This window comes from Neoarius graeffei, chromosome 21, assembly GCF_027579695.1.
Source record: "Neoarius graeffei isolate fNeoGra1 chromosome 21, fNeoGra1.pri, whole genome shotgun sequence".
In the NCBI taxonomy this organism is placed as follows: domain Eukaryota; kingdom Metazoa; phylum Chordata; class Actinopteri; order Siluriformes; family Ariidae; genus Neoarius; species Neoarius graeffei.
Genome location: NC_083589.1, coordinates 63,541,382 through 63,568,719, shown reverse-complemented (window position 1 = coordinate 63,568,719; position 27,338 = coordinate 63,541,382). Strand labels below are relative to the sequence as shown.

The 27,338-nt window shown below is 43.0% G+C and overlaps 2 protein-coding genes across 4 annotated transcripts in view; both read right to left on the bottom strand.

Moving 5' to 3' along the window:
- Nucleotides 1-218: 218 nt before the first annotated feature.
- On the bottom strand, nt 219-4,178 carry slc25a3a (solute carrier family 25 member 3a). Its single transcript, XM_060903730.1, has 7 exons — nt 3,726-4,178; nt 2,263-2,390; nt 2,004-2,183; nt 1,739-1,920; nt 1,117-1,289; nt 683-793; nt 219-484 (listed from the first exon to the last, which is right to left on the bottom strand). The coding sequence occupies exons 1-7, from the start codon at nt 3,844-3,846 to the stop codon at nt 321-323; spliced, it is 1,059 nt and encodes a 352-aa protein (XP_060759713.1). The 5' UTR covers nt 3,847-4,178; the 3' UTR covers nt 219-320.
- A 2,285-nt stretch (nt 4,179-6,463) lies between these two features.
- The window catches only part of tmpoa (thymopoietin a), a 26,226-nt gene continuing 5,351 nt past the window's right edge, over nt 6,464-27,338 (bottom strand). Inside the window, exons 2-12 of one of the 3 annotated variants that reach the window (XM_060903488.1) lie at nt 18,494-18,611; nt 17,609-17,752; nt 16,111-16,226; nt 12,191-12,241; nt 11,970-12,104; nt 9,785-9,865; nt 9,637-9,678; nt 9,325-9,555; nt 8,809-8,925; nt 8,487-8,590; nt 6,464-8,321 (exon numbers count right to left, since the gene is read on the bottom strand). In XM_060903488.1, coding sequence (XP_060759471.1) covers nt 7,952-8,321; nt 8,487-8,590; nt 8,809-8,925; nt 9,325-9,555; nt 9,637-9,678; nt 9,785-9,865; nt 11,970-12,104; nt 12,191-12,241; nt 16,111-16,226; nt 17,609-17,752; nt 18,494-18,611 — 1,509 coding nt within the window. In that variant the 3' untranslated portion in view covers nt 6,464-7,951. Of the gene's footprint in view, nt 8,322-8,486; nt 8,591-8,808; nt 8,926-9,324; nt 9,679-9,784; nt 9,866-11,969; nt 12,105-12,190; nt 12,242-16,110; nt 16,227-17,608; nt 17,753-18,493; nt 18,612-27,338 lie in introns of all 3 variants that reach the window. The other 2 variants (XM_060903487.1, XM_060903489.1) reach the window with 2 other exon arrangements.

The following is a 27,338-nucleotide window of genomic DNA, read 5'->3' as shown; positions in this document are numbered from 1 at the left end:
TGTCACACTGTTCAGGTTTTTATGATACGAATTTCCTTTTGACCCCAAATTCTCATTCTGTAGCCACACACACACACACACACACACACATTTTAATTCTTAGTTGTACTTAGTCCAACATTCTCATGTTCTTGATCCTTTTCTAACCTTTCCATTCCTTTCCCTGCTACTGGAAACAGAAAAATGACAACAGAGCAGAACATTGAGGCATTGCACTTTTAATATCATTAACTTCACTCCAGAATTAATGTCTCACTCATTCACTGGTCAAACCACATGGAATGTTTTGGTACATTTTGCTCGTGAGGTGTGTTTGCTCTCTATCGGCCTGCCAAACTCATCTTCCTCTTTAGAGACTCGGGCATCTCTGGGGGAGGCGGGCGTGGCAGGCGGAAATAAACTTTCACCGAATCATAAATGAACCACTGCAGGGCGGTCAGTGTGCCGATCATGATGATGCGAGCGAACAGCCCCTTCCACACACCTGCAGGTCAGAGAGTCCACATTAAAGCTCTTTATACTTCTGTCTAACACACAGCACAAGCTCTAACAGACTGTCCAACAGAAGGGGTTCACATTAGCAGGTGTGGTATAAGAGCACCTCCAGGTGGAGACTGAGAGGTACTACATCCTCAGAGCACCTCAAAACAGTGTGTGTGTGTGTATATACACACAGACTCACCCCGAGGTCCCAGCCTCTTCAGCACCTGTATGGCTGAACTTCCTTTCTCCTTGTTGAGCACAGACACCACCGAGTCGGCTGGGTGTGAAATCACAGCGCAGAACACACCGGCTGAATGAAGAGAGAAGGAGAAGCGGGGTGTAACATTACCCTCAGAACACCACACGCTCATTTCAGCACTCCAACGCGCTTCTCAACCATCCTTTAGTGGCATGAAAATCACAATCAGACCCACAATAATAATAATAATAATAAGGATCCATGCAGACCATGCCCCTTAGTTTTGTCAGGACTATTCTTCTATATTAAAATTTTGAGGGAAAAAACAAACAAACAAAAACAAACACCCCACCCACCCACCCACCCACATCACCAGAGAATTGTTGTGCGTTCTCACTACACAGTAGATCTCCAGTCCCTGCGCTCTCACTCACCGATATACCCAGCGATGAAGGTGACGACGAGCTGCTCGGGTTTGGAGCAGGCACTGCGCGGTTTGGGCACCACGTACTTGTACAGCAACTCCACCGTACGCTCAAAACACGCAAATTTCATCATGGTGTAGGGGATCTGACGCAGCCACAGAGGATACACACCTTTGTAGAACCTTTGAGAAAGATATTTAAAATGAATAAATAAGTGCATTTCTGTGGATTAACATCATTGTGAATCATCTGCTGATCTTCACTTCATCCGGTTATGTATTTGTGGACTGAATACTGATACGCCTGGGAGCTAATACTCTAAGGTTAGCTAACAGAACAAACATTACTCTAATCGGTTTACTGTTACTCGGCTCCGTTAGCTAATCTTTAACGTTACTCCAATCCATTTAACGTTACTCTGGTCTGTTTAATGTTACTCTGATCCATTAGCTAACCTTAAATGTCACTTGGCCTCACTGGTGAACCCTGTTGTCACTCAGAGCTGTCAGGGAAGCACAGCATTATACAGACTCGTTAGAAAACCATATCGAATGCCAGGGAACTGAACTGATACTCCATCTCGGAGCAGGAAACGTCCCAGTTTCTGTGTTGTACTGTGTGTTGTACTCACGCCCACAGCCCCTCCTCTGCATGCATTTTTGGGGCGCACTCTCTCAGGGTTCTGGCGTAACCTGGCTGCGTCTGGATGCGCACTTTACACGCCTCCATGGGGGCCAGAGCAATATCCGCAAAGAACTCTGCACTGGCAGAAGCGGCCAGGTACACCGACGTTCTCCAGAGGTAAGCGTTCTCCTGTGATTCCAGACAAACAGGCTGATCACACATCAACACCACAACGATACATCAGCAAGACTTCAGGCTCGTCTCCTACTCGCCTCTCCCAGCAGGTCGTTATAGAGCGCCTTGAAGAGCTCGTAGAAGCCGAATTTGCAGAGGCCTTGCATGGAGTAGCCAATGAACGTCGGAGCCCAGCCTCGACCCAGGCCCCGGAGCCCGTCTTCCCTCACAGTCACGGAGAAGCCGTTAAAGATAGACTTGTATTTACCTGGGTTCACCTGAAACACACGACGCATAACGTATTCCAGAGTTCTGGAAGAACTTACCAATGTTTCGGATCACGGCGCAGATACAAACCTGGATGCGACATTTGACCAGGTCGAGAGGCACGACGGCGGTGTGCGTGAGCCCACAGCTCAGGACACCTCCGAATCCGCACAGGGCGTAGTATTTATTCGAGCCGTACTCGCAGCTTACATCGGCGTCTTCAAAAGGAAACAAGGACCAGGACACAGAGCAATAAAACACAGTACGCGTGAGGATTTCAGCAAATAACATAAAAACAAGGGAAGTGGAACAAATAGATTTGATTAAAGCTGTGATACAAACCTGCACTACTGCTGCAGAGTAGCTGCGAGAGAAAACTAATCAACACTTTCTGACCAATCAGAATCATTAATTCAACAGTGACAAGAGACACGCCCTTTCACATCAGGTTACTTTGTGGAATATGCTGTGGAATCAGGCTAGTTAGAAAAAAGTGTGTGTGTCCAAATACGAATAATTCTATACTATATGCAGGACTGTACAAAAGTCTTGGCACCCCCTTTTTTCCTCCATCCAAACTATAGATTTCTATTTTATGACTCCTACATTATCGAGTCGGTACAAAAACATTTTAGAGTCCAAACGTTTGTTTTCCAGCACAAAATTAAATGTTACAGAAAAAGTTTGTATCTGAGCAGCATATTCCATAAGAGACACTTTTCAGATGAAAAAAGAAAGCATAATGAAGGCTGCTGGGTTTTGGTGTAAAATGAAGAAGTGAGTGTGACAGTCAAAGTGTGCAGAAGAACTGCGGCTGGTTCTGTAAGATGCTCAGGAAAACCTACAGATCATTTCCACATAAAACTGACCTCACTGGACCTCAGACGGAGATTTTTTTAAAGCGAAGCGTCGTCTCACACCAAATACTGACTTTATTTCATTTATTACGGCTCACTGATTACTGTTTATAGTATTTTTTCATGTTGAAACAATTATTTTTTTAAGCCGTTTTTGTTCGACAGCGTTTCTTTACACGAGCCGCAGACTTTTCCACAGGACCGTGTGAATGGCGTCTGAATTATCAGTCGTTGAGCGGTTCACAGATGATCGACTGTATCCGCAGTTTGCAAACGTACCATGCTATAATATCCCATAATTCATCTGGAGCCTCCGAATAACCGAAGAAGAATTACTCCTTCAGGAAAAATAGAAAAACGATGGCTGTCTGAAGCGAATCCAGTTGGTGCAGCGATGTAGAAATGTATCAGGAATTGTTTAAACATTTGCCATTGCAGAAATTATTTTAATTTCGTGGCATAGGTATACGTCATCTGTGAACATCCGGGTCAGAGGACAAAGGCACAACCTCAAAACCAGCCTGTCTCATCTTATAGAGTTTCAGATCATGATGAAAAAAATAACTGCAGCATTCTTAACCTCAAAACCTCACAAACTTTACAAAAATATCTCGGAAAACATTATAAAATAAAGTTTAACAAGTGTACAGCACGTCCCCTTTAATCCTCTCTTCACTGCGTCTGTAAATCCGTTACCGTGGTACGAGGCAGCGGTCAGGGCGCGGCGCCTCTCTTCATCCCCCCGCTGCTGGAAGGAGATTAGCGGCGAGTGGAACAGGTTCACCCGGGATAAAGACTTCAGTCCTGAAGGGTACATGCTCACCTGCACCAAGGCGCACTCTGCTCTCTGAACACAGAGCTGAACAAGTCAGAACACGTTCCTGAATTACACACGGAACCCACGGATGAAACACTCACCTGTCAGATGGAGACGCTTCAGACAGCCGGGCAGTTTCAGCGCTACACGGCGCTCACACTAAATCCTCCGTCCGTCTGGGTCCTTCAGTGACGTCACAGCAGTGAGGTGAAGAACCTGCTCAGAGTTTCACCTCGTCAGTATTCCTGCCTCTCAGGACTCGCATTTCACTTTTAGAGATAATAATTAAGAAAAAAAACCCTATAGACTTTTTTACTGTACACTCACACACGAGGTTCCCTCAGATGCGCAACGACACTCATTGGAACCTTTTCTGAAGGTTCTACACAGAACCTTCTGGAGGTTTTCTCTCAGACAGAGGACACTGAGGTGCGAGATGGAAGCTTTTCTTCTAAAAGGCTGTTATTGTTAACGTTTGAAAGCTGAACTGGCACACATGGGTTTAAAACTCAAATCCATTCTAAAATAATCCAAAGATTAAAAGACGTCATTTTAGTCTAAATGGAGCACTTGCATGTGACGTCACATCCGATCCAGATTGTAAACAGACGCCACCTTGTTGGTCAAACGCCATATTTCCGCCTTCTACTTCTGCTTCTACCTTTTCTTCTGGAAAACACAATTCTACTACAACATCAACTCCACTGAAAATCAATAAAACATAAGACGAGTGGACTCCTGTGTCCGAGTCCTTCCCTTTCAAGTGTGGGAAACCCATGATGCTCACATACACTTGAGAGTAGGCTGCCACGGGACCCTGACAGGCGTGCAAAATGGATCGCTGCTATCAGGTATACCATATATACAGTGATAGACTACAAGCTCTCCCTACCTGTGCACGTTTATGTTTTTTGTGTGTATTTTTGCGTGTTGTTCGTCTGTACCGGACTTCAATATCCACTACAACCGTATGGACTTACTGGACATTGGTTTCCAGCAGAAAATGACGGTTTGTAGCGATTTCCATCGCATGCACAACATTCCGGACGAGATAGCGAGACCAGCAGGGTCTCAATACTTAAGTGACTTACCCGTCCAATGAGGATTGTTATTTTGTTATTTAACAAGATGCCACATCTGAGTCGCTGACAAATCCTGAATTTCTGTAAAGATAACTGTGCAGAGATTTATAAGCACGCAGTGCTTCACCACTGAACAGCGAGGGAAAGTTAATGAGGTAATTATACACATCTGGGTATTCCACCTCTGGCAGTTCCATATCCACTGACACGGTCGTGAAAACTACGTCCAGTAATCGATAAGGGTCACTAATCTGTAGGTCATTTATTTTAGACATATCTAATTATCTGTTCATTAGAAAAATGAGCCGTGTAGTCCGTCGGTTGAAACTGATCCATTCTGTACACGAGTGCAGCAGTATTCAGCTGTGTTCTTTACCGACAAGATGGCGGCTGTTTACATTCCGGTCACGTGACTGCAAGAGGTCTATAAAATCATGCGCGCTGATTGGTTGAGAGAGTCGGACTGTTTCTCAATAATCACCTCGAGCGACTCGGCAAAATGGCGGCCGATCGCTTCGTCACCGCGAGTGAGGAAGAATTACAGATGATGAAAGAAACCGCTGTTCTTAAAAGCACTAAAGGTGCTCCGAAGTTTGGTCTAAAACAATTCAAAGGGAGGTGGGACTGGGATTTATTTAATTGATTTCAAAACAAAAAGTATTTTATGACTGATTGTAGATCAGTGACAAGTCTGCGCCGCAAAGTTATTACATTTACATGATTTTGAAGTTTGAAATAAAGGATTTAAAATATTAAATTTTTTTTAAATAATCACCTATGTATTTATAATAAAACAATTATCCGTCTCGGGCTCAGTGAATAAAACCCTCAACTTCATCTTATTCACCGATTCACTTCACCTTCACTGAGTAACTTAACAATAAATCACAATGTCTGGGAATAAACGAGTAACTCCTGATCGGCTGAAAAGAGAACCAGTAATAACATCTGTGCTGCTTGCATTCCCAAAGCACTTAGATTATTTAAATATCTATTTTTAAAGTGCATCAATTTTCATTGAATTTTAAGGAAATAAATCTGCAATTTATTCAAAATTAGTGTTTGAATTTTGTATGGAATTTAAGTTAAAATGACCTTCACATACAAATTCAAGCAACAACATGGAAATTAAACATTTAGTAAATAATAAAATGCTTTCAATTTTTAACTGAAAGCTTTATATATAATTTTTTAAAGAATATATAAAAGCAAACAAGATCTGTAAAAAATTTCAACCCTGGCAGCATAAATGTTCCAAATTCACTAAAATTATTTTTTATTGAGAAAAATAAAAGAATAAAGTTAAATAAAAATCCAGCTGTGTCGCTCTTAAAGCTTGGAAACAAAAAAACAAAGAAAAAACCCTCCTCAGTAACCCGAGTGTTTAAGAGAAACAGCGATTAGTGTAACATGTAGTTTAATCTGTAAGGAGATTAGTTGCCTCTATTTATCCCCAGCGCTGCAGTCAGCCCCGCCCTCAGCGTGATGAGGAGATCTGAAGAACACCGTGAACTAACCACACACACACACACACGTTTGATATGAAGTTAACTTTTATTTCCATTTCTACAAATCACATGATGCCGTCTACAGTATAAAAAAATCCCCAGTTTAATTCAAAGCCCTGATCTCCATCTCAGTCGAAATTCACACTCTGATCTCCCGAATAAACAAACATCAATAAATACCATGGAGGAGTAACTGTAAATAGATACGATACGTAAGGAAAGTATAACGGTTACATGAAGCGCAGAGACTTCATCATGTCTGGTGGTTTACAATCCAATAATTCATCTAATATACTCAGTTTAATATTAAAAAAAAGCATTTTTAAAAGATGTAGTAAATAAGTCAGCACACTGCTTATAAAATCAGCAGCAGGGCCAATTTCCTTAAAACAATTTGGATGTGTGTGCTGTTGACTTTTTTTTTTGCGCCATTTCAAATGAAAACACGTACAAATGTTGCATATAATCGAGTGAGTCACGATATAAACTCACTGTCCACTTTATTAGGAACACCTAATCAGCCAATCAGGTGTCGGCAGCACGCTGAGCAAAACCATGTCCGTTATAAAACATCCTGGGATTTCCTCACATCTGTAGAGTTTACACTGAGAGGTCAGGAGAGAACGAGACGAACTCGCGCGAACAGCGAGGCTACAGTAACTCGTGTAACCACTCTACAACTGTGCTGAGCAGAAAAGCATCTCAACGGGACGTGGACGAGCTACGAGAGCAGCTCGGGTTCCGCTCCCATCAACCGAGAACAGGAAGCTGAGGCTGATGTGCATCTGCAACGTGATTGGCTGATTACATGAATGCACACATGTTCCTAATAAAGTGGCCAGTGAGTATGTCTTGCAACATGGCAAACAATTTACAGACAAATATTTATTATAATAAGAATAAAAAGACATGATAACATATGAAATGAGTTAGTAAGGAGACGGGTTCTGGTTCGGTTTAGGGACGCATCGGTGCTGAGAATTTTTTTTTTTTATAGAACAAGTAATTTTTTTGGTACTCAATGATACCAAAATGAGTTTGTATTAAACAGTCAGGAGCCCAATGGGACGTTTTATTCAGCTCCGTTTACCTTTTGCTGGTTTAAACAGCGGTCATAAACCACGCCCACGCTCCTGCACGACTCGGCTCGTTCTGTATTACGTGAGGGAGTTGATTTTAAAAAGTGCCTCGATGCATCCCGAGTTCAATTTAAGGCCGTCTTGTGACTCATTAAACCCAGACATCAGATTAATTACACTTTATTTCCCGAGATATTATATTCACAAAACATAAAAACACACAGACACATTACTCCTTTGGCTTGTCTTCGATTCTAGCTTTCATTCACAAACCTAGCACCAAACCACGCCCCTCGAAAACTGATCAGAAAACAAACGCAAACGGGTTCTCGCAATCTCGTTTGGTTCCAGATGGTTCTCTGGACCGGGCGAGTGTAAAGGGAAAAGAGATGTCTGTAAACGCCGGGGGTCTGACGGTACGTTAAAGGGACGGCGTTCATTTTCTGGCGTTGTTTTCTACCTCAGCGGTGCGGCCCAGTTGCCCAAACGGACTCGTCTGGTTGCTCTCCATGGCCTGATAGATGAACAGCAGGAAGCCAGTGACAGCAGCGAGGAGTAACAGCTGCACCCAAACGGGCACTCGGCGCCTCGGTTTGGCCTGGACACTCGGGGGCGCTGCAAGTCTGGGGGCAGGTAGGGGGACGGCGCTGACTCGGGGGACGACGCTGACTCGGGGGACGGATCGGGTCTCTGTGTAGGACGAACTGGTGTATCTGTGCTCGGTGAGGCGTGGACGCAGGCTGTCCTGCCAGGTGTCGCTGAAGGGCCGGCCCGCCGCTCCTTTAATCGGCTGCCGGCGAGTGGCGCTGAGAGAATTGGGAACAAATTCAGGGCAAAAGTTATAAACGTAATTAAAGATCACATTGCGCTTCTCAAGGCAACAAACCAAAAATCAGGAAACCTGATCTTGCATCATAATCTCAAAATCTTAACTTCATCTAAAACAAATCAATGCGTGATTGTGGGCTCACCTGATTCCTGTGGGAGTGCTGAGGACCTCGTGAGGGAACATCTCCTTCAGCACGTCTCTCTCTGCTGGTTTTGGGGTCTGCTCAACAGCTGATAACTTCTCAATCTGCACTCAAACACAGAACGAAACGATGACATGGCAACAACGCTAAAACACAGGACGCAAAAGTCTCCAATATTTGCATAATTATTATTATTGATTAACCAAAATTGAAAGTTTTCTAAACACCATGACAGCACCAACTGGTGAGAGAAATGAAAACCACAGCAAAGTGTAACAGTGCATGAGCCCGTGTTATTGATCATCATCCTCTGCTGCATTACCGGTCCTCCTGGTTTCTGATCTCGGAGGCTTTCATCCCGCCACCGAACCGGAGTAACGGGGCAGAAGAACTCATCGAGTCGGCTCTGTACTGCTGCAGAAGAACCACCTGATCGCTCCTAACATGGTGAAGCAGAAGCGGTCAGAGACCCTCAAAAGGACCAGCGCTGATTCAGTTTCAGAATAACACCCAACAAACTGCTGAACTGGAGCTGAAACTTAAGATTAGCTTTCAATCTTAAATTTGGAAAATTAATCCTAATCTCCAAATGTATTCTTAATCTTGGAACCTAAACCTTAATTCTAATCTTGAAACCTGATCTTAACCATAATCTGATCTGGACAATGAGTAATGTTTGTAACTGAAAAAGCAGGAAATCCTTCCAAATTGCTCAGAAACGGTCCTGATATGGAGGAGAGTAAGAACTCTCAAGATAATTTCATACCACCTCCAGTGTGCACTAAAAAGCCAACACCCTCCACCACTGCGTGCAAACAAAACCATCGCAGTTTCACACCTTTACATCAGGTGAGCTCTTTACGACGGGAAGATCACGAGTTGGACGATGGGAAGGATCCATTCGAGAGAAAGAACGGGGGGAATCTCCGCCTTGATGAACCCCAGAAGGTGAAAGGCGGCGTGTCGTGTGGATCAGGTCTCGGGAGGGTGGAGCTGAAACTGGAAACCGTGAACTGGACTGTTTTGTGCGCATGAACGTCGAGGCCGAGTTAAGTTCCTGGGAGAAACCCTTCAGCACAAGCATGACCCAAAATACATCAAGAAACTTCCCCAAACCCATTAGCCTGTGTCTGAGAATCTCAGTACCTACCACATGATCAGGTCCAGCGCTCAGAACCTCATGTGGATCAACCTGATGTACACAAACATAAAATAAACCCATTCCGCCTCAATAAGGACAGACTGTGAGTTTCTGTTCCAATAAAACTAAAATGAGGAAGGTGGTGTGAAGGCGTCACCTCGAGGAGAGCAGTATCGAGGAGGGAAAGCTGCACTTCCTCAACGGACGCTTTAGACAAAGCAGCAGCACCTTCACCAAGCTTTAGAGAAGCAAGGAACAAAAACAACCAATTACTCTTTACAGAGGGGTAACTGTGTCAATTCTGGATTCTGATTGGTCAGTAAATGGTGCCAAACATTTTCTAGAACAGGTTTACGTTGATGCGCTCGCTCGAATACATCATCATTTCTATAGTAACTGATAAGGTGATATTTAACAGCTATTCCACAAAATCGAGTCGTACATGAGCTGATGGCGCTGTAATCCATGTACGAGGAGATTGAGAGGAATAACCGTTTTATTCTCTCCACATTCACTGGATTTTGAGAAACAACATTTTTTCACTTTTTGTAAATGCGATAAATAAAAAATGTCCAACAAAATCATTTCTGCTTAGAACTTAAACAAACCGGTGAAATGACAGGAGCAATTAGTGAAAAATGCAATAATTCTTGAAAAATAAAGATATGTTCTTATCATCAAATACTTTTATTCCATATTTTGTTGCTTTTTATTTTGTATTGTTTGGGGTTTTGTTTTCAAGTTGAGTTTTTACTTCATCCTCGGTTGGTTCAATAACACGCGCCGCCATTTTGTTTTTCTCTACTCACGGTATATGAGCTGATATCCTAGTAGTAGCGTAGCCAATCAGAGGCTACGTTCACACTGCAGGCTGAAGTGACTCAAATCCGATCTTTTCGCCCATATGTGACCTGTATCCGATCTTTTATTGACAATATGAACGACACAGATCCGATTTTTTCAAATCCGACCCAGGCCGTTTGGATATGTGGTCCTAATTCCGATTCCTATCCGCTCTTTTCATATGCGACTTCAGTCTGAACCGCCAGGTCGCATTCATCCGACTTACACGTCATCAACAAGCCACAAACGTCACTATTCTGCGCTGAAGTAGGCGGCGGGTCTCTCAAAAAAAGTTACAACAACATGGCGCATAATCACGGGCGCAGATAGAGGGGGGGACGAGTCATATTTAAATTCACCTCGTTCGGTCCCCCCCACTTATAGGGAGGAAAAAACGTCTATGCTGTCTTTCTTTGCATAAGGCAAACCTCACGGAAAAATCAAAAGACTAATTACCATTCAGTTTATTGAGGTGCACAGCAGTGTATACATAGTTGCAACAACTCACATAAAACAAAACAAAGACTGGTATTCGGTTGGTTGAGCTGCGCAGACTGCACAGGTTGCGAGCTCGAGCTTGGTTGCTATGGTTACTAACAAGTTTGACAGGCATATCGGGGTTGGGGTTGGTTTGCTGGCAGCTTTGTCCCCCCCAGTTCAAAAAACGTATCTGCGCCCCTGCGCATGACATCAATGCGAGGGACGCTTCGGGCTGTGAAGGTTCTGAATCTTCTCAATGGAAGGACGCAGAGGTTAGGGAGCTGATTTCCATTTGGGGGGATGCAGCTATTCAAGCTAGATTGGATGGGTCATACCGCAACCGGGCGGTTTTACTTCCGTAAACACTGGCCATGCTCACTGCGTGTGACGTCGTCGTATCCTGCAGTGCGCATGCGGAACACTTTTAGGTCGCTTTTCGTTCATACTGAGGATCACATACAAGTCGCATATATTTGTTAATGTGAACGACCTCACAAAAAAATCGGATTTCACAAAAAAAATCGGAATTGAGCATTAAGCCTTGCAGTGTGAACGTAGCGAGAGTGCGCAACTGCTCATATCCAGGGAATGTGGAGAGAATAATAGTTGATAATGGAGCGGTGATTTATAGCTGCTTTAACTTAAGTGATCAGAAGAACTGCCTGTTTTATCGACATCCCACAACATTAAACGGAACTCGAAATGGATACAATGTACGAAGTTTTTGGGTTTCTTTTAAATATAAGAAAAACACTTCAGGAACATGAACAACTTTCCAAACTAAATAAAATAAAATCATGTCAGATTTGAACATCATTCTGGCTAGTAATTAATAAAACCCGACTCAGTGAGCACCTTCCTTTCGTGCTTCCATGAAGTTGGTGTAGTACGATGTGGTTCCATGCTCTTCACAGGGACACGAACTCGTCTTCAGTTTTATAAAACAGTAACGAGCCTGAGAAATCAACCCCCTTCACCCAGTGTCAGAAAATTAAAAACAGATCTACTTCACACAGCACCTCGTCAGTGGAAAAGCCTTCGCCGTAATCATCCAGCGCAGCCTGGACCCAAACCGTACGGCGATCAGGAGACCCGGTGAGCGAGGACGACTCGTCCGAGGGAAACATCGGCAGCTTCGGATCTTTAATCATCGCCTTCGATAGAAGAAAATCATTCATGACGATTGTAAGACAGCAACCCGATGAGTCCACAGCTGCCCGAGTGTTCTTCATTTACATACCGAGAACCTGCTCCTCTCCTGAACAACTGGAAACATCTCAGGTGCTGAAACCTTCAAGAGGATGAAGGACACGTACAAGAAAAACTGATTTGTACAATACAGTCGAAAAAGACTGAGAGGCTCAGTTTAAACATGCTCCAGGAAAGGTGCACGAGAACAGACAGCGTTCTGAAGGGAAAATCCAAGAGCCCTTTGTGAAGATATAAAGCAGCCCAGAGAAAGATGATGTAAACAAGACAAAACATGATGTTACAGGGCAAGGAACAGCATGATCCAGTCTGCGAGAAGACCTCCTCGACTTCCTCACAACATTCATCACCTGAAGATCATCTTCCTCCAGCTCATCCTCTTCTTCCTTACACACAAACACACGACAAAGCAACGCTCTCCGAGTGGCCGCCTTCTCTCACACACCACACAAAACATTCACTTTAAAAACACCTTTTTCTTCTGTGATCAGAAAACATACAAAAAAAACAAAGCAAATAACAGAATATCTACATCATGATAAATTTCATAACACTTTAGAGATTACAACTATTGTGGTTTTTTTACATTTTTAAATAAACAGCAGCTATAAGTGCTTAATGTTTAAATTTTTACAAATTTCAAATGAAGTTTTTGCAGATGTTAAATATACACATCAGTTTTTTCCAGCGTTTCAAAGCAACACTTTCTGTTGCCCATTTATTAAACCTATAGACTGCGATACACACAGGGCTCGGCATTAATCCACTCGGACAAACGGCAAGAGCCTTCACTCGTCCTGACCGCAACCTTTTTACTCCTGCGCATTTACAAGTTCAGTGAAAGGAAAGTGATCCACAAAGTTTATCTAAAAGCAGGGATAGTTACGATCAGGATAATACTTTAATAATTTTTCAATAAAACAGGGATCCCAGCAGTAATTGAAAAAAAAAAATAGAGGAATGCAAGAAACTATCAGCAGGGGTGAAGGGGGCTGCAAGCCCTTTGCGGAGTGCAGCGGCAGCGCCCCTGCTGGGGGTACAGGGGGTGAAGCCCCCTGAAGCTGTTGAGATTTTAACATTTAAAGATGCTATAGAACACATTTTTTACATAGATTTAACATAGAAAAGCAACAGAATTTAACAATAATGTGGATCTATTTGATGCCATATTTTGTAATCAATGACATAAGTGGCAAAAAAAATTTGTTATTTATAAAAATTAGATGAAAATGTAGCTTTGAAGAATATACTTCTAACCCGGACACTGTTCCGCTATCTCTTTTATGGACGATATCTTTTTTCCACGACATATTCAGGGCTGTGAAATTGTAAATAAGAAATCCGAGGAAAAGGGGGGGTCTGGGGGCACAGCCCCCCAGCATAAGCTGGACACCAAGCCATTTTAGGTGTTATATGGTGTATTCTGAGCATTTCCTGCAGGTAAAAAATTGATCTCAACAAGTAAATATTTGACTAGTCTTGGTCTTCATTTTGCCATATAAAATACCTATCAACAGTTTTCTCTCTTAAAATGAAAGATCCATGTAAAATACCTTAAATATCTAATAAGTGCCTATGTATTTTATCTCTTAATCAAAATAAAAGTAAAAAAAAATGTGTAAATAACAATTTAAAGAAATGTTAATAAAAGAAAACTTTGATAGGCCTTTCAAAATGACTTTGTGAAAAATCATGCTCAATATTTAAGTGAGAGATTCCTGTTGTCTTCCAAATTACACTTAATTCTTGTATTATGTCCTGGCTTTTTCCAAGAATCTGTCACAATGTCTCTTGTCTACAGAGCAAAAGTTTAAAAAAAACTAGTGTTTCTTATCTAATATATTATTTACATCTTTTCTTTTACTTCTGGCTCCTTCTATTCCTCTTTGCATCACTCCCAGCTATTTCTTTCAATTCATCTTTCAGTAAGGCTATTAGTTATTAGTTCTATAGTATTTGCATTCCTCTATTAAAGCTATTTACAAAATGTTCATAGTCTGTCAAACAGCATCTAATGAAAGTCTTAATTTTCTTTTCTTTAACACCATCTCTTTCAGTTTTGCAAACTTGTTCTTTTTCACCTTTTCCTTCAGTCTGTCTGTGTGTTCTTTTCTAGCCCTCTTTGCATCTCTCTCAAACACCTCCTTAGCTTTCCTTTTTGATGGCATTTTAACTATGTCTGATCTTGCACCCTGTAAGTACAAAATTCACGTACGCGGTGCCAGGTCACGCAATAGCTATTTTTAGCTCTGTCATGCACTCCTGAGCAGTGTTGCCAGATACTCCTGACGTTTTCCAGCCCAAAATATGTTCAAAACCCACCAAAATGCACTTGAAACCGCCCAATCTGGCAACACTGCTCCTGAGTCACAGTCAAGACGTGTTCCACGCTCAGCTGGCATAAAACTCCGCGAGTCCGGCTGTATTGAGCCGCCGGTCTCGTGCAAGGCGATTAAAACCGACTAGACCCCCCAATGATTTTTAATGCAAAAATAGATGTTTTGTGAAGATATTTTTCGCGACAGAATCCATGGAAATTTCACAGCCCTGCATATTGAATTAAGTTCAACGCATTAGAAACAAAAGCACGAACGGAGTTAAAACACATTTTCTAGCAAATGGATGCAGCCATATTGTTTTCTCATTCTATTGCGTACAGTCTCGCGGTATTTACATCAATTTAACTTCCGAGTGTTCCCAAATGTCAACGAGAACAAATGAAGCTGACAAAAACATCGCTAAACAAGCAAACCAAATCAGAACGTATTCTGCTGGTCATTTTACTTAAACAAACATATTTTTAACAGATATACAAGAGATTTAAAAAAAAAAAAAAAAAAAAAAAAAAAAAACCCACCACCACCACTTTGGCTAGAAAAATAGCGGAATTCCACTAAATAGCGGACGTCTGGGATCCCTGATAAAACTCAAACTTTTACAAACAGAAACAATCCAAAGCCCTGTTATGGTGTGTGTGTGTTCTAACCCATTACCTGATCTGCAGGTTTAAGAGTTAGACTCTCAGCTTCTGGAGGAAATAAAGTTAATCCTGATTAACCCAGTAAAGCCTGAAGTATAAATGAATTTAAAGAAAACGAGTTGGATGTGACGAGGGGAACGGAATCACACCGAGTGAAAAAAAAACTGAGTGAGTTCAGCACTGACGTAAAATTCCCCTGAAATATTTTACCACACCTGTGATGATTAATGTGAACCGTACAAAAGAGAACAAACAAACAAAACCCCCACACTGAAGAGTCACCACAGATATTTATTTTATTGAGGTATTTCATCACTGTTTCTCTGATTTCAATGAAGTCTAATCAGCTATAATTAGATATTACAATGTGATTATTTTTTACACACACACACACACACTCCAAACGTGTAGTTAAAAGTGTTATGTCTCTTTGCTCAGCGATCCGTGGGTTATAAATGATAAGAGCAGGAGTTTAGGGCTTTGGGTTTGATACTTTAGGTTCATTTGTGATTTGGGTGTGAGGCTGAAAATCTCATCCATTATCTCTAGCCGCTTTATCCTGTTCTACAGGGTCGCAGGCGAGCTGGAGCCTATCCCAGCTGACTACGGGCGAAAGGCGGGGTTCACCCTGGACAAGTCGCCAGGTCATCACAGGGCTGACACATAGACACAGACAACCATTCACACTCACATTCACACCTACGCTCAATTTAGAGTCACCAGTTAACCTAACCTGCATGTCTTTGGACTGTGGGGGAAACCGGAGCACCCGGAGGAAACCCACGCGGACACGGGGAGAACATGCAAACTCTGCACAGAAAGGCCCTCGCCGGCCCCGGGGCTCGAACCCGGACCTTCTTGCTGTGAGGCGACAGTGCTAACCACTACACCACCGTGCCACCAGCTGAAAATCTAATTTGAGAAATCGTGTGTGTGTGCGCGTGTGTGTGTGCATTTCTACTTCTCATCACCTTGTGCTGGCTGCTTCGAGTTCTGGTGGTCACTGGAGTTTTTCCTCGGCTCCTCAGCGGTCTCTCCACCATGGGAACAGGCTCTGGTTCTGGTTCCGGTTGTGCTGCTGCTGTTTCTGATCAACAAAAATCAACAAAATCATTTCTGTTATGGCCAGCTCAGACGGCAGAAAGATGCATGCTGCGACCCGAGATCAGTCAGGTGGTGACTGACTGCAGGTGGACGCAGACGTTTTGCGTCAAATCCTTCGTTGTGGTCAGACATACTGCAAGACGCAGAGTTTTTAAGCGGAATCATCACGAGCCAACCGGGAACATCTCGGTCCTGATCAGATCCTTCACCCCGTTCCCTGGTTTTCCTCGAGCTGCAGCCAGCACACCCGTCTCTCATCAGCTCATCCACAACTCTACATTATACTGCTCGGATATTCATTCACCGCAGGATTGTCTTCGCCTCACGATGTGGTTTTTCGCCCCCCCCCCGGGTTTTGTATTCTATTATTTGGTTACTTTGCTGCGCGCTGTGGAGTATTTTGCTCTTCTGTGGATCTCTTTTATTGGGATTGTGAGCACGTTTTTCCCCCAACGCGGAAGCGCTTTGAACTTCTGAGTCGTGTTCTTTGAACCGAGAGCTTGCTCCCCTTGCGAGGCCACATTTCTGGACTCCATCATGCTTTTTTTTAACCCATGATTGGTCACTCAAGCGTTGCATGACCGCCTGCCTCTACATGCATCAACCTGCTATTTGCACTGACTGAAAGCGAATCGCAGCTGAAATGCGAACAGATCGTGACCCACTTGTGTCAACCTGCCTCTACTAAAGACCCTCTGCAACACTGCCATTGTCTGCGTCGTCGTGCGTCAATGCAAGACCAGTCTTGCGTGTACCTGCAATTTTATCACCACAAGTAGTTGAAAACTAGTTGCAGCCTGCCGTCTGACCTGGGCATTACGCGCGCACACGCAATCCTGCAATGAATTCATTTCTACAGATGTTAAAGAAATGCTCCATTATATATTTAAAAAACACCCTCAAAAGCACAATTTCAAATGCAGATTAAATAAAAATAAATAAAATAATAAAAAGCCACAGTGAGGAAGAGACGATTGGCTGTGCCATACTCTATTCCCTGTCAATAACGCGAACACTAGCCAATCATGTGCCTCTGTGAGCTCACGTATGTAGAAGAGGGCAGATAGCCTCATGGTCTATTCCACAGTGCCAAAATATTAAAAATAAAATTAGTGTGAATTTACAGTGTCATACACACTCTCCGATAGCCAAGGACTCCTATCGATATATAAAAAACGGATGTAGTGGGGACTTTGGAAAGTAGCTGTGGACACGATGACTGACAAAAACAACAAAACCTTCAGCAAAGTGTAAACGAATCTGAACGACCTGCTCCAACAGAAAGCTGGAGAAAACTCCATGGCAACAGTAATGTACATGCACACTACAGCAGGGTTTGAAACATGTTCAGGTTTACGGTGTTACCTTCCTCTTTATCGCTGTACTGATCCGAGTCAGCACTCCCGTTACGGCTGTTGTGGGTCGGAACCGGCTCGATGACGGTGGTCTGAGGAGGACCCTGGTCCAATAACCTCTGCAGCTTCTTCTCATACACTTTACGGGTGGATGCTATACAGTTTAAAAAAAAAAAAAGGATACAGATGTTGATTAATTTTCTAACAGCAGCTGTGAGGGTACGGCTACTACAAATTTCTTACAGGTTTCTATTGATAAGCTTGAACAGGTTATCACTTCTATAGTAACAGCTCATTCGCAGGGGCTCGTACAGCAGACGCCGTGGTAATAACCAACTTTTCATGGACGTTAAACGTAACTACAAACAGATAAAAAGCACAACGTGTCGCTCTAGTTAATAAAAGTGCAGCAGTATAAGAGAAACAAAGCTCTCCAGGACATGCTGTTATAGGAAAATAATCAATCAACCTCAGGGTCACACCTCACCACTCAGCTGTTGATTATCGTCCTGTATCAGCACACCCCAAGGTATTTACTACTTATTTATCTTCTAGAACACCAGCTTTAGCACGTACAGTGACTCCTAAGAAAACAACACAGTCTTGGCACAATTAAAAAAAATTAACCCTAACTAACCAGGGAAATCATCTCTTGGCTACATGCTTCATGCTAAACAAAGTAATATACACATTATAAAATCAGATAAAGTTATATTATTTAGACACATATCTGGTATAAACATTGCACAAGGTGCAGCACAGAGAGAGCAGTCGATAATCATCAAACTGCAATATGAAACATCGTCATCATGAGTGTTTGAGAGAGCTGCTCCGAGTCCGGTCACTTCCTGAATCGGACCCTTCGAGCTGCTTGTTGTGGACCGGGTCGTCTCACCTACGATGGGTCCAGCGTTGACTCCGTACTTCAGCAGCTGGTCCTTCAGCTCCTCACTGGTCAGGTCGGTCACGTCGATCTCCTCAGGACGAACCCGGTCTGTTTTCCTGGTGGCTTTCTGCAGAAGAGGAAGACTCGCGTTAGACAGGTTCAAGGACAGAGTAGTGGACTACAGCACACTTAACTCCTCTGGTCCGAGTTTGATCGTTTACTCGAGTGAACATTTACTACAAAATGATCGTGAGCCAACCATTAAAGCATCTTTAGTGACCGAAAGGGGTTAATAAACAGCTCAATACAAGAGTTTCGTTAAACATACACTTAAAAAAACCAAACCACAGTAAGACGGCAGGGATGCGATTTGGGGCTGGTGAAATTATCTGAAAATTTTAGCCGGGGGTCTGGGGGCCATAGGCCTCCAGCTGGTCCAGGGCAGCGCCCTGGTGGGGGGACAAGGGGGGAAGCCCCCCGAAGCTCCTGGGTTCTGGGGTTTTCTGACTTAAAAATTGTACTAAAATGGCAAGCAAACACACAAGAAAAAACTTGTCATGATTAACCAATTCAAGCCAATTTAATGGTCAACATGCAACTCTGAGCCCCTATAGTACATTCAATGATTCTTAACTGACAAAAAGCCAAAACATGAAACCTAAAAATGTCATTCTAAATTAAATCATCTGCATTAGAATAAATAGAAAATTGTATAAGGAAAAACAAAATTTATACCTTCAATTACTGTAGAAGTTGAACATACCTAAATGTGCCTTTTCAAACAAACATGATGCAACATAAGAATTCATCCACCATTATTTATTAAACTCTATTGCTCCTGGTAGTCTCCCGGTTTGCTTCTTATGTATGGCAACTTCTAATATTTGATTAAGTTACTGCACACCTCATTTAGACAGGGTAACAGGATTGACACAAAAAAATTAGTCATGCATAGACTACTTACCAAAACTGAAATTTTTAAGTAAATATTCTCAGATTCAGTTCATTCTGCCATCCATATAAAAGGTGAGAATATGTAGATCCTTGGCAACAAATAATTTCAATAATAGCTTTTGGGAGCATTTATTTTTATGTGATTAAATCACAGTAACAGAACTGACACAAACCTCTGAGACCGGTACAAAAATTAACAAAACATCGAAAAAATATCTTTTCTTAATGGCATTTTCAATTTGTGACATCATATGTCTAGGGCTGGGAATCGATCCAGATTTCCTGGATCAATTCGATTCCGATTCATAAGGTCACGATCCGATTCGATATACTTAGATATTGCTGGATTGTCACTTTAAAGTAAAAACTGTCCTTATTGACAGGAACAGCCCAATATGTGTTTGTGCATGTAATTTAACACCAAATGCCTTCTCCAGTGCAGTTTGATTCGCCGCAGGTTTAGCTGAAACTGTGTTGGCGTGGTGCCTGGATAAGTGGTTGCGGAGATTGGTTGTATTGGCCACTATATTTTACCTCTATGTGGCACAGTTTGCACACTGCTTTTGTTCTGTCGACTTCATCTCTGTCCTCGTAACGTTTGAATCCAAAGTAATGCCATACATCAGCTTTCAGGCCAGGCGGTGATTTTAGCTGTGCAGCTTCAGCCATCTCGCGTTCTTAAGTTTCGGTTTTGTTTGCCAGCACCCGCTTTTTATAGCGGTCCTTGCGCGGTCGAGAAAATAGTGCCTATAGCCACCTGGAAGAGATCGATCCACACATTTTTGAATCGATCTCGTATTTTTTGAACGTGAATCGATATCGGATCGTGGATCGATCTTTTGAACCCAGCCCTACGTATGTCCATTGTGGTTTCCACAGTCTTGTCGTTGAACATGAAAAAGTTTAAATTCCACCTTTGTCTAACATTAAGAATCATATCTGAAAAAAAGTCTCTTTTCAGTGGAACAGCCATTTTTGCTCATTTTCGACCCTAAAATTTGCTACAAAATGCACATTTATGAACCAAAGTAGTCAAATTTTGAAATGCAAGGTAGAACTGATAATGTTTTATCATATGAGGCCATAAAAAGGTTTTAGAAATCTCAAAATGTAAACAAAACACGTCCGGACAAAAAAAAAAAAAACGTTTTCTGTGAAATTGACTCCTATACAGAACTGTACAGTGTTCACTCACTTGAGGATTTTCATATGCAAGAATAAAAATCACTTTCACTAAACAACATTCACAAAAAATGTGTTTGCAATTAATTGGGCTCCACTGTTTTTATCATTTCAACCGCGCATCAGACCCTCGGCCAACTGAAAATGTCTTTCATGCACTTTTCTCCCTCATGAGAATTTTGAAGTTGGTCAGTATGTATTATTTGCACTAACATTTTAATATTGAATAAACAAATCAAAATTGTGTAAAATTACCTTACATCCACGCTGTGGGAAAAGTTTTGAGCGAAAATTAAAACTAACTTGGAGTGAAAAAGGTGAAATAATCTGTGATGAAGTTGGCAGAGACTCTGAGGTAAAGTGAGAGGAGGCAGGAGGCGGGAGGGGTCAAGCATCACTGCCGCCTCACAGACTCACTTTCCCGGGTTCAACTCCCACCACTCCCCCTCGCTCTACACCACTCCCCCTCCCCCTACACCACTCCCCCTACACCGCTCCCCCTACACCGCTCCCCCTACACCGCTCCCCCTACACCGCTCCCCCTACACCGCTCCCCCTACACCGCTCCCCCTACACCGCTCCCCCTACACCGCTCCCCCTACACCGCTCCCCCTACACCGCTCCCCCTACACCGCTCCCCCTACACCGCTCCCCCTACACCGCTCCCCCTACACCGCTCCCCCTCTCTCTACACCACTCCCCCTCTCTCTACACCACTCCCCCTCGCTCTAGCTTTTGTTTTGTTTTCACTGAGTAACCATTTTGATTTGTAAACTAGAGCCGTGATTTAAACTGCTGTTTCTTCGGACGTAACTAAAACAAACTGAAATAAAAACCGCCCCTTCTTTTCTCCTCAGAAGGTTTAGCCTCCGATGCTAACCTTTTCACCACAGCTTTCATAGCGTGCGCATGCGCATCCAGGAAGCAACAGATGGCGCGAGGCCCCGTTGCCACGGCAACCTTCGTCACTCCGCGAAAACATACCCAACTGTCGCACATGCAGTGACGCCATCACCACTCACAGGTTTATTATGGGGAAAGAAATGAGCTGGGCTGTTTTTTTCTTCTTCCCCATGTTTATTTACTTTAAAAACACACACACACACACACACACACACACCAAACTGATGATCAGGTGCATCTTTACGCTCGATCACGGAGGCTGCCATCTTTCAACTCTTTGTTTGAAGCGAGTTTACGTACAGCTATCTAACAAGTGCGTTCATTGGTTGTTACAGAGCGATGGGCCAATCACGTACCTCGTTTCATCTCAATGACGGAATTACTGAAAGTCGGAACAAATAGGATATGAATGCGGATTTTTGAGCGAAAAATAGGAAAAATTTTTTTTCAAATTTTGAGGTGAAAAAAGCGGAATTCCGTGAATTCGCGGAAAAAATCACATCCCTGAAGACACCAAAGCAAGGCCTGACTAGAAGGGGGCGTGGCCAGCCATAATTAAGAACGGGAAGCATGGCGAGGCATAACTAAGAAAAACATCACAGCAAGGCCTGAATAGAAGGGGGCGTGGTTAAACAAAAGTTCAGGAAGGTTGCAAAACTGAAGCTGGGCCTGTAAATAACAAACAATGAGTTACATGCCGCTTTATTTTCTTAACGTTTTGAGAGTGAAAACGTTCACGGCTTCATCTACTCATGAGCATGGACTCGGGAAGAGAAAATGCATCGGAGAAAGATGCGCCGCTCTGCCCTGAGGTCAGACAGCAGGTTATTAAAGTTCATCTCAGATACATAACAGGAGAAATGACAGAAATGCAGACATTTAAATCATCAGACCTGAGTCAGAGTGAGAGCTGGAGTCCATCACAGACTCCTGAGATCATTGATCTATCAATCACCTCGAAGGAGGAGGAGGAGGGCAGCATCAATATACACCTGCTCTACTGTCACAGCTGCTTTTAGAAAACCCTCAGCTTCAAACTTTAAGTTGGAGAGAAACACGATTGTTAATTACAGTCTACATGAACGCAGACATTGGGACTCCATTCTGAAAAAACATTTTAATCCATCTTTACTATAAAGCACAGGATTAGACTTCAGTGATCAGATACTTGTTACTGTGGTGCAAATACAACGGTATCAATAACAACAGTGTCCAGAGAGAGAGAGAGAGAGAGAGAGAGAGAGAGAGAGAGAATTTGTACACAGGATGAAAAGTGAGATGAATATTTTAAGTGAAGCAGGTTTCTGTCTCTCCATGAACATGCTTGCCTTACACACACACACACTCACTCTCTCTCTCTCTCTGGGAAAGAGTGGATTTGGAGAAAACTGCAGGAATTCTCTCCACCTCCCCTCCAGACGTTAATGTGTCTCTAAAACATTAAGATCAGACTCGACTCTGAATTCCTCAGTAATGAGGGTCATATGTGCTGTGAGTGAAAATCCAGCCACATTCCTCTGGAGCTGAGCCACGCCTCACTCTGCAGAAAGGGAAACATGTGATGGAGGTGAAGTGGAAGAGAAACAGACCAAGACAGGAGGAGGAGGAGTGTGTGTGTGTGTGTGTGTGTGTAGTGGGATTGAAAAGTTCACACATTATAGGGTTCTTCAGAGAACAAAACCATGAGGCCCTCGTGAGGTGATCAGGAGTGACAAGTATCTAAAGAACAGATTTCACAATTTAAAGGGGAAGGATGGAGGGAAAACAGATGGGAGGAAAAGAATTCTTTCCTCAGTCCCATCACCACACCCTCAAACTCACGCGTCTGTGTGTATGAGAGAGAGACAGCGTGCGCTCTATTGTGTAAAAGATAAACCGCTAGACAAACGGTCAAGGCGCACGCACACGCGCACACGCAGTGGCTTTGCATTTGAAGGATTTTTTTAAAGAAAGAGAGAAACAGTACAAACGAGTTTAGATTTATTCATTTAGCTGATCTTTACATCCAAATTAAAACAGAGATACTGGCATTTGACCAATCAGATTAGTGGACCAGGACTTGGGGGACAGACAGACAGACAGAAAAAAAGTTAATGTGTTTTTTTTTTTGTTTCCTCTCTTGAACCACTCAGCACTCACACGAAGCTGAACATCAGGTGAACAGTGAACACCAGTTATACTGGACGATGATGATGGACAGGAAAATCCTTCACCAGCATCAACACTGAATCAGTTCCAGAATCAAACTCCGTTCATCTACTGGTTCTGATGAGCCCATATAAATCCTACACACACTCAGCCGCTCGGTCCTGAGAGATCGCACTAACGAGACTCTCAGACAGGAGGAGAGACGACTCTGGGGCGATGGGTTTGTGACATCATCGGCCTGGCCGGTGCTGCGACTCGGGGTTCACACGGGCCGCGCTAACGAGGTGAACCACAGCTTCCCCAAAACACCAACAGAACACCGCCAACATCAACAGCACAAGAACACTCAACTGTAGAGTAGGAACCATTTAACAGGAGATCTACCCGTCTCCCCGTCTGTCGCCCCCTCCCTCTCCCCCCCGTCTGTCGCTCCCTCCCTCTCCCCCCCGTCTGTCGCTCCCTCCCTCTCCCCCCCGTCTGTCGCTCCCTCCCTCTCCCCCCCGTCTGTCGCTCCCTCTCTCTCCCCCCGTCTGTCGCTCCCTCTCTCTCCCCCCGTCTGTCGCTCCCCCCTCTCTCTGTCCATCTGTCGCTCTCTCCCTCCCCCCGTCTGTCGCTCCCCCTCTCTCGCTCTCCCTATCTGTCTGTTGCCCCCCCCATACACACAGAGCCAGAAAATTCCTCCTTACAGAAAACTATTTCTTCAATAAAGGACCAAAACCCAGAAGGAAAACAGCAGCGCGCTGAAGCCAAACTCAGATTCCTGAGCACAGAGCCAGATAAATAAATAAATAAATCCTATTTTAGAGCTCAAACTGGACTTTAGAATGATGATCCTGTCTAAATAAATACATTTTTTAAAAGAAGTGCAAGGGCGGCACGGTGGTGTAGTGGTTAGCGGTGTCGCCTCACAGCAAGAAGGTCCGGGTTCGAGCCCCGTGGCCGGCGAGGGCCTTTCTGTGTGGAGTTTGCATGTTCTCCCCGTGTCCGCGTGGGTTTCCTCCGGGTGCTCCGGTTTCCCCCACAGTCCAAAGACATGCAGGTTAGGTTAACTGGTGACTCTAAATTGAGCGTAGGTGTGAATGTGAGTGTGAATGGTTGTCTGTGTCTATGTGTCAGCCCTGTGATGACCTGGCGACTTGTCCAGGGTGAACCCCGCCTTTCGCCCGTAGTCAGCTGGGATAGGCTCCAGCTCGCCTGCGACCCTGTAGAACAGGATAAAGCGGCTACAGATAATGAGATGAGAATTATTAAAAATAAATAAATAGATGCCCAGAAGTAAAAGCAATAATATTGGGATTTTGCGTTAGTGATTTTTATCACAGGTGAAAATGAGTAAAATCGGAATAAATGGCAACTTAACATGATAAAATCCTGAGTTTGATAATTTATTCTTGAATAATATTTATAATAAAAATAATTCTTCCATTCCACAATGTCGTGTGTTAATGGGACTCTGTTTCCTAAACAGCTAGATAAAGATATTCCAGCTGTTCATTCAGACCATTAGTTTTATATCGGGGCGATCGCCGCACACTCGAGATTCTCTCCTCCATTTCTCAAGAAACACACCACACATTAAAAGGACCGAGCGTGTATTTTCTGACTCCTGAGTGCATAGAGAACCAAATACTATTGAATCTACTTTTAATTTTCTTCCCGCTGAAGCTGATCTCTCAGACACGCAGCTCACCTGATCTTTACAGTAAAGCTGAAAGTAAGGGACCGTCTAAAAAGTGCACGACCTGAGTAACTGTAAGATTCTCCCAAGATGGCAGTCACCTTCTCAGGATATGGAACATATCACGGTGTTCAGATACAGTATGGGGTCAGTACAGTGGGGTGTAAGACTCAAGTACAATGTCACAGAAAGTCTTACTGAGATTTGCACATTGTGAAGGTTGCAGTTATGGAGCTAAGACTAATAAAACATTTATTAAAATATTTGCTCTATGGTGCTCCAAAAGAGACGTTACAGGCAATGTAAGTGTCCCTGCATCTCAAATACCGCCGCGAGTTACATCACACTCACTCTGATGGCAGCAAACACCATGAACACCATTAAAAGGACAAAATATACACAATCATTCGATTTGAAGTTCAAATTTGCTTCAGAAAAAAGTCGTTCTTTTATGTCAACATTGTTTTGTCTTTTTTTTGTGCCATTTTAGAAGTATCGTTTTAGCCCTACTATCAGAAAAAACCTCCAAATGATACCCGAGCCATTGTGATTTCCTTCAATGTGTTGTTCATCAGGAGACATAAACCTGTTCAGGACAATCCACAGAACTTATGTACAGGAATTTAGGAAGACCAGAATGAACGAACGAACACACACACCCTTCATAAACCTACATAGAGATTTATAATTTTTTTTTTTGCTGGCAGTTATTTAAAAAAAAAAATGAAAAGAAAGAAAGAAAAACAAAAACCGAACCCCCCTTCCTGTGGGTGAGTATTTATAACCCTAAAACCATGTGATATTACAGCGATGGTTTGTAAAGAGCAGGAGAAATGGGAACAGAAACTGGAATAGAAAAGCACAACTGACTTTCACTTCACTTCCCCAAAATCACTTCAGAATTAACAAAAAAAAAAAGCACCATGTAACTGAGGAAAAACTTAAAGCTCCACCTCCAACACTGGAGTGTTTTATTCCTCTGACACCACAGCACTTTCCCAGTGAGTACAATTATTCAATTATTTATCTCTTGTACATTTCATCCATTTACAGTCACATTTAATGCTGTTATAGCAGTTATAAGCATTCGCTCCCTCACCAGCCTCACTTTTTTCCTCCCTCTTGAAGGTAAGATAATATTTATATATTTTTAAAAAAAAAACAAAAGCATGTCATGTGACCAAGAAACCATTTCTGAGAAATTTTGTTAGAACTTGGTCACCGTTTTGCCTCCGACACTGAAGGCTCCTTCTGGAAATGATCAGAACCCTTCACCATATTGATGATTTTTTAAAGTCTGTTTATTATTAGCAGAACGTCCGCTGTACGATTCTCCGTAAACCAGTTGTTGCTATAAAAACGCTAATGTATTACAACAAGCACATTTGCAGCTGCACTACTGTCAGAAAATTAGCAACTTTCTGACCAATCAGAATCGAGAGCTTGTCTGCTTCCAGGGTCATTAGCAGGAAGAATCTGAGCATACGCTACACCCGAGAGCCGCAAACACGCAACCACTTTCGCAGGAGTTACTGTTTAACCGGGTTCTTCATTTGTTAAACATGTCACTTGTTTTCTTGTTGGCCTTTTGGAGTCATGTACACCAGTGTCCTTCCCCCATAAATACTACACATCATAACCACACAGCACGTCGACTTCCGGTCAAACCCTAACCCATCCGTAAGTAAACACAACACTTGGTCAACTTCATACCCTGTGTTCTACTGGTGGGTGAATTTTGATTGGGTTGCATCACTGAAATCTGAGCGAGCGAGAGAGAGAAAATGCAGAAGACTCACAAGTGCATAAAAGTAGTCGGAGTGTGATCAGGGACTAATTGGCGAGAAAACACTGCAAACTTTGAACGTAAAGTGAATAAATCCTGCTCTCAAATTGGAAAAGCACGCTCTTAATTTAAAAACAAAACACACACCATACTTCTCAAGCTCCTTAGTAAAAAACACCCATTTATGAGAACCATACCGTTCC